Source organism: Cucurbita moschata, unplaced genomic scaffold (genome assembly GCF_002738365.1).
Source record: "Cucurbita moschata cultivar Rifu unplaced genomic scaffold, Cmos_1.0 Cmo_Scf00017, whole genome shotgun sequence".
Lineage (NCBI taxonomy): Eukaryota > Viridiplantae > Streptophyta > Magnoliopsida > Cucurbitales > Cucurbitaceae > Cucurbita > Cucurbita moschata.
In genome coordinates, this window is record NW_019268533.1 from 176681 (window position 1) to 184536 (window position 7856).

Here is a 7856-nt window from a genome sequence, read left to right on the forward strand (position 1 = left end):
CCCCCCCCCCCCCCCGCAGAGTTACCCAGACTGTAATTAGATGGCCTCCAAATTTCAACATCTATAAACAGAAAAGCTGGAAGGTATACAATGCGCACAAGCTAAATAACAGCTACATTTCCTAGATAGTTAGATCAAAATAGGTCGTAGAAAAATTCTGAAGCGTTTTTTTCCATCATTTCAAGTAGCTGAGAATGAAGTGCTCAGTCAAACACTTGAGATTGGGGAAAAAACCCTTAGCTTTACAATAAGTAATGTTGCAGGGTCAGGATATGGATCAACTTCAGCCATTAGAGACATACCTCAACAATATCTAAGGCCACCAAGCATGTTGCTTGATTCTGTGAAGCTAGGAGAGGTGTAGCAGTCACAATGCACGAACCAGCAATGGATCCAACTGTTCTTCTATATCTTCTGGAATCATTGAACTTGAACAAAATATTTTCCCACTCTACACAGAATAAATTAACCTTTAAATAATTCTCTTTCATTCAACACTGTTTCCCTTGCAAGAGCAGAGGAACTGAATGGAACATAATATTTCATCTAGTTCCTTCTTTCACAGTTCATAGTTAAATTTTTTTTTGTTTTCTACAATGGTTAAACATTTAGTACAGTACACAATATTACAGTTTATAACTAAAAGCCCTCAACTTTAGATCACCAAGATCAGAGATAAAACGTTTTAAGGTTGATTAAATATCAAAATCTAGGAGGTAAATTTGGTATGGCATACAAATTAACAGGATCAATCACCTGATTCCATAGAAGATATATTTTTGTCATCATCATAACATGATCTTGATACTCCTCCAGACTCAAATTCTGCCTGCTTTCCCTCGTTAGAGATTACAGACATGACATGAGCAAGAAATGATGCTGCTTTACTAGGCAGCAAATTAGATTCGTGCTTTGATACTCTTGCAATCTCTGCTACTGCCTGGAGAAAAACAGGTCCATAATAATATAAAAACATGAACAATTTGGTTTTACATCGCAAAGATTCTCATAACTGAGAGACAAATTAGGAAACTCTCCGGGAGACAAATTAGGAAACTCTCCCCCCAGCCAAAGTAATCTAAGAACTCATCAAAGAGCTCAATGAGAAAAGAAATTCAAAAGAACGGTCATAATCCCTAAAATCTGACAGGAATACGAAGGACCAGCAACCTCTCAACAGACAGTCATATTAATTATTGTAAACCTTAGTACAAAGTGAATATGCATAATTCAAAAGTGACCTTTAAGAAGGGACCGGTTAGATTGGGGTGCTGATGTCTTCCAAGAATCTCAAGTTCCAACGATACTGTATGCATCTGCAATTGTTCGATGCATCAGATTCCAACCCATTCAGGAGTCAAAGACATGTAAATACAAGTCCACACATATAAGAAATGTAAAAGATTTTCATTCTAAGCAACCATCAAGAATGTAGAATGGAAAACTATGAGCATAGAGCCATATGCATGCGTTCTATACAGCACAGGTGCTCCCTCATTAGTTGCTAAAGGATTAATTGGCATACAGGCTCCTCCAACAGAGGCAAAATCTCATGAGCTATTCCAATATAGGAAAGGATAGCAGCAAGAACATTTGGCACGTGTGGGTTGAGATCCAAATGACGCAACTGCCGGCATATTGAATCAATCACATAATCTGCATTTTCCAAAACCAAGTTTCGAACCTGCAAAAAGTTCATATTTGCAACTGATCAAAAAAGACTTGAGAACCAAAGAAAAATGTATTCACATTATCTTACCGTTGGGTAACCAGATGAAGAAGAAAGAACATGTAAGACAGCATCAGAGGTGCTTCGAACTTCCACGTTTGAGGAAATAAGATTCTCGAGCAACAAATAAAGAGATTGATGAAGAAATCCACAAGAAGAAAAATCTTTTCCAAGGCACATGCTAAAAATACCTATTCCTTCAATTATAACCTGTTCAAGAGAAAGTTGCAGTTTAAATACAATGTAAAATCACTATATGGCCATGAAAAAATCCACAACTATGCACATAAGGTATGAAGCTTGATCTTTCCTGATGCAGCATCGCAGTGTCTCTGAAGAAGTGTAAACAAATGTCTTCTTCACCAACAGGATGAATCGGGGAAGATTTATGTTGTACAGGAAGGTCCCATATCTCAGGAGATAGGTACTCATGCAAGATTCTACCAATACAATCAATTAATTGAGTTCTAACTTTTTCCAGGGAAATCTTCCAACTAGCTTCATTACTTGTGGCACATTCATAGTTATTGGTAACCTTCCTGTGCATTCTTGCCCTCTGAAACGTACTTGAGAAGTAATCTACTGAATATTCTGAAACACCAAATATCATCTCATTCAGAATACATATATCAGTGCTTGCCTGGCGCACTAACAGTCCTGAACCATTCCTCCTGTACCAATGTTCCCAGCTTTCTTCACTGTATTCTTTCTTCCGAATCTCAGAAACCAATTTTTGTAAGCTTCCCAATGGGATATCAATGGCAACCGATAAACTACCTTCACCTTTGCTATCTGATAACAAGAAAGTATATGAGATGGTACAAAGTATAAGAACAAAAGAGCTAAATAATCAGATAGGAATAGTATAAAACCTGCCAAAGACAAACCAACAAGTCGGAGAACTCCTCCAAGAGCTTCATAAAGTTTCTGACTGCCAATGCCATTAAACCATGGAGGCATGCGAGGAAGTACGTGATCACTTTGCTGTATATCTTTCTCCTGAACCCTTGTGAGCTCTGGAACTGCAGGTGAGGCAGTATTCATGATGGAAAGGCAATCACTGATGAAACTAGTTCCAACTTTTAACTCAGTAAGAGAGTGCAGATATCCTAGAGAAGATGGCCTCGCTGAAAGAAATTTTCCAAGAGAATTGGCGTAAACTGAATTCTGATTTAGACAAACAGCAAATACATCTAGAAAGCGAGCAGCAGTTACCTATACATTCAGGGACCAACACAAAATTAATATGGTATTAATGACATAAAAACCAGTGAAAAAGAGATTAAAGAACAAAATGAAAAAATAAATGGGGGAATAACCAAAAAATAAAATCATCCAGGGTCAAGGAAAAATATCAATAGCATAATATGACAGGAGGAAGGGTAAGAATAGCTAAGATGAATCAACTTTCTCCCCATTTTTAGACATAGCTCATGATTAACCACAAGTGAAATTAGACAAAAAATATATATATATTCATTGTTATGATCCAAAACATGCATCCAACCATACAAATTATCTTTATATTTTGTAACTATGGTTGAAGCCATAGAATTTTGAAAAATTATCGTTTAAATTTTCAAGCAATAATGCAGCAAGTCATACTTTATACTTCATCTACATCTTTTGTAAGTTATAGATTGAACATGATGTACTAAAGCAAATGAAATTGACACATCTGTTAAAACATCAGAGAGAAGCCCATACTGGAGAGTGGATTAGATGATCTATAATGAGCTGAGGCCCAGAGTAATACACCACTACAAGTAACTGTCGAGCATGTGATAGGGCAAACTTCTCATCACTGCCAAGAACCACATTCGGAAGCCTTTCAACCAGCCTAGATTTAATGAGGTAGAAGTTAGCTATACAATACGTCCAAGAAATTTTAGTCATTTGTAGTTTTAGATTTCAAGATAAGAACCTAACAAAAATTTTGGCAATATCAAGCTGCAATTGATGGTTCTGAGTTATCCAAAATAAATATTCAAGGAACTCTTGTGCAGTGAATGAAACATCCTCAGAGTCATCAATAGCCAAAGCACACAAGCACTCCTGCATCAACAGCCAGAATATAAATTAAACATCTTGAGCAGCAAGCTTAAAAAATTTTCACAAGGTATAAACGATCAAGATGCTAACCATGTCAATTTAAACATTTTCTAGTTGAATCAATAAATTGAATGAGTAAGCATACAAAATTTCTTAATAACACCCAGCATGTTCAATGAGTATATTGCCTTTCAAGCTGCTCCAAGATCACATAAAAATAATCTTATTTTCATCAAGGAATAATGCATGCATTTGAACACATAATGAGGAGGTTTCTGAGGCTATTAGTTTTCAGACATGAGTATAACATATTTTACAATAGAATAAAGAAAAGAAGTGATGAACTTTTTCCCATTAGCTTCTAAAAGATAGCAATGATTAGGGCACCCCTGCACTCAATTAAAAGTTGTAAAATGAGAAGGATCCAGGTTGCAATAAAAAAAAAACATCAGCCAGGAAAACTGAAAAGAGAAAAACCTGAATTCCAAAATCACAAGTCACATATATAATTGATGCCGTCAAATATGGAAATCTTAAAAACAACATATTACTGACCATAGTTGTCAGAACAAATCTAAAAGCTTCCATTTCTCAGAAGATCCTTACAGAGGAAAAGTGTTATTTTAAGACAAGCAGTATTCTTGAAACACATACTTTTTTTCTTTTGGATTCCCTTCCACAATAAAAGAGTTTCAAAATGCTTTTCTTCTTTTTATTTTGAGAAATTGGGAATCTTTTCCGTAACCTCTGGCCTAAGGCAGAACATCAAGTCTTCTTTCTGTGAACTCATATTCATATGATTACAAGAAAAATATGTAAAATCTAGCATCATTTTTATAGTTGAAACCCAATAAATAAATAGTTGATTGCATTGAATAAGAAGAGCATGAAGTTCAAATTATTGAAAAACAATCAATTTCATTTTTGAGGCAAGAAACTACCAATCTTGCTTATAACCATGTAAATGCAGCATTGGTCTACCTTCGAGGTCTTGCACTGAAACTCATACATTTTCACTTCACTTTTCACTCACTTCAATATAGGCTTTCAGGTCCCACATGTATGAAAAAGGTTTGATATATTCAAAAAAATGCAACAAATTCAACAAAATGGGTGTTATAACCAATACTTTAAATCCATCAACAAGAGACCATAAATCACTCCCCAAATAAATTGATTACAAAAGTAGTTGTAGTTCGTTTTGCTTACCAAAAGCATCAATCTACTCTCCTTCAGCGTATAACTGCACCTAGATAGTAGTCCATTAATGGCAGCCAGGATTCCCAGTCTAACCTTTTTTACCAGATGTACACAAATCTAACAAGCACCCAGAGAAATTATAAATCGAAACAGATCAGTGGTTACAATAGCTATAAAAAGATTTTTGTCAAGTATTGAAGGACTCAGATACATAACCTTCAATGACTTACAGATGGAAAAGTTGCACTTAATAGTTTATCCACATTTGCTGAAGTTTCTGCAACCCATTCCTTTGTACGATCCACATGAAAAGATTTGTTCCCCTTAAGATAGTCAGCACTCATCTTCTCCTTAGATCCAGATTTATTAGTAGTTTTCTTTGCCACACCAGCAGATGTAGACTCTTCTACCTTTATACTCCCACCTTGGACTTTATTGGGTAATTGACGGAGTTCCTCAAGAACATATTGTGCCTTTTTACCCTTCTCCATAATACTTTCAGATTGAAAATCCATAAACATGTCAAGGCTAGACTTATTAGCATCATCCTCGAGGACTATCATTAAATATTCAGCCAAGCCTCTAATTGCTTGGTTTGTGGCTTCTGTATTCCCAGCAGCCCCACTTAATGATGTTTTAGAGGCCTGCAAAACTTTAGAAAATTGACTAACAACACCAGGCAAGAAGAAGGCCAATGCATCAGCTGTTCCAACCTGCAAAAGAATAGTATCAATACTGTAAACCACCGAAACATTCATGTTCAAGATTATTGCTACAGAACTAATACAGAGAATTGTAGAGTATCAAAGAGAACTATTTGTAATTTGTTTTTTATTATACGGGAACTTCCCTCTTCGAGCGAATAAATAAAGAAGTGGCAGGGATTATAGATTTTTCAATAATGTTGATTTTGGGCCTAAAAATATTTACACATACGCTCCATTGCTTTAACTTGAACCAGGTTTTTCAAGTGTAAAATACATCAATCAATATAATATCGGTAGAATGATTTTAGTCTCATTTCTTAATTTAAGCAATCCAATCAAGAGATAGTGTCACAAATTTTTATCTCACGAAGAAGATCTAGTCTCTGCGGGTGAAGATCATGCTATGCATGACCTAAAACCCTTGTCCCTCCTTCAAGAATTTACTCTATCTGATGACAGGTAGCCCATGAATACAAAGTTAATTCGAAGTTAAATATTTACCTTTGCAACAAGTATGCGAAGGGTCATAAAGGCTTCAATGCGAAGTTTAGAACTTCCATGATGTCCTCGTATAGCCTCAATATCTGCAGCCTTTGAACATACTCATGAACAAATAGAAAGACTTGGGCAAAATAAATGCTAGAAAACAAGGGAAAATCATTGAAACATGTTTTTTCATACTTTGAGAAGAAGTGATAGCCAGTGTCCAACAGCAGCTGAAGCAGTTTCACTCCGGAGAAATTCAAGTAAGCATTCATTTGGCTTTGACTCTTCTGAAAGTTCAAGATGGCCTTGAAACTCTCTGTTTTCTGCAAGTGCTGGAGAATCAGATATTTGTTTGCATGAGCATGCATCATCTGAGCAGGGATATAAATTCACAAAGATCGCCTTGTAACACTTGATAACTCCTTCGCGGAATTCTTCTGATGCCTCCAAGGGAGACAATAAAGCTGCACATGTTAACTTTTTCAGCACTACAACCATCTGCATTATCACATCATCATAATTAGGACAAATAGCTAATTCAGAAAATGGATATACTAAAAAAGTATTTAAAGGCTATTCACAGAATACAGCATGAATAGCCCAATGAACCTATATTTCTTTTATTTACTTTCTATGAGACCGTACAACGAACGGACACAATTGATGAAAAACTTGAATGCTTCCTTGCAGTAATTTTCCCCCAATAGGCAGGAAGTGGATCTAAGAGACAAACGAGAACCTACTTACCTTATCACCCTCATTCGTGTCATAAGTCAACTATCCCCGAGAATAATAAATCTACTTACCTTATCACACTCATTCATGCCACAGGTCAACTACGCTAGTAAATAATAAATCTCAACCCCGGCACCATAAAACATAAAATAAAATTAGACCAATAAGATAATTGATACTACAGGAAGAAAGATGACGTAAACTGAAATGCAATAAAATCAAATCTCCTCCAAAGCTGTTTCAGCAAAATTCTTCTCGTGAATAGAAATATATTTAGTCGAGATTAGTTATTTAAGACTGATTAGCGTGTAGTAAGCAACAAGCATCGCTCTAAGAACAGTCCCTGACACTACAAGGATAATTAACATTTAAGAAATGAAAGGTAAACAAATGAGGCACATCTCAAGTCTAATGGTATTTTCAAATTAGACCACCTGCGCCACAGATCCTAAATGACACTTCTTCAGGAGTTCTTCAAGACACTGAAGCACACCTTCTGCTACACTGTCACTCACTCTATAAGGCAGATCGTGAGTGACAGACTTCATAATATTTTTTTCAGAATTAACCTTCTGCTGAGATCTGTCCTCAACCGCTGCATCCAATAGCAGCAGTAGCGGGAACAGCGCATAACTGAAAATAGCAAAACTAAACTATCAGGTATGATTGCAAGTTCAAAAGGACTGAAATTATAACAAGTTAATAAAAATAGATTTTTTATTTCGTTCTTTTAGTTTCTCAGTGCATGTATGAAGAGAGAGTAAAATTGTAACAGCCCAAGCTCACTGCTAGCAGACATTGTCCTCTTTGGGCTTTCCCTTTTGGGCTTCCCCTCGAGGTTTTTAAAATGCATCTGCTAGGGAGAGGTTTCCACACCTTTGTAAAGAATATTTCGTTCTCCTTCCCAACCGACGTGGGATCTCATAATCCACCCCCCCCCCCCCCCC

The 7856-nt window shown here is 36.2% G+C and overlaps 1 protein-coding gene across 3 annotated transcripts in view; it reads right to left on the reverse strand.

Annotated features, from left to right (window-relative positions):
• The window catches only part of LOC111455069, an 11882-nt gene that overhangs the window by 2316 nt on the left and 1710 nt on the right, over window positions 1-7856 (reverse strand). For 2 of the 3 annotated variants that reach the window (XM_023096596.1, XM_023096595.1), the window contains exons 3-16: window positions 7344-7542; window positions 6370-6672; window positions 6190-6279; window positions 5212-5694; window positions 4991-5098; window positions 3654-3784; window positions 3437-3569; window positions 2602-2944; window positions 2040-2521; window positions 1760-1939; window positions 1526-1684; window positions 1242-1316; window positions 757-940; window positions 303-451 (exon numbers count right to left, since the gene is read on the reverse strand). In XM_023096596.1, coding sequence (XP_022952364.1) covers window positions 303-451; window positions 757-940; window positions 1242-1316; window positions 1526-1684; window positions 1760-1939; window positions 2040-2521; window positions 2602-2944; window positions 3437-3569; window positions 3654-3784; window positions 4991-5098; window positions 5212-5694; window positions 6190-6279; window positions 6370-6672; window positions 7344-7542 — 3019 coding nt within the window. Of the gene's footprint in view, window positions 1-302; window positions 452-756; window positions 941-1241; window positions 1317-1525; window positions 1685-1759; window positions 1940-2039; window positions 2522-2601; window positions 2945-3436; window positions 3570-3653; window positions 3785-4990; window positions 5099-5211; window positions 5695-6189; window positions 6280-6369; window positions 6673-7343; window positions 7543-7856 lie in introns of those variants that run through there. The other variant, XM_023096597.1, reaches the window with a different exon arrangement.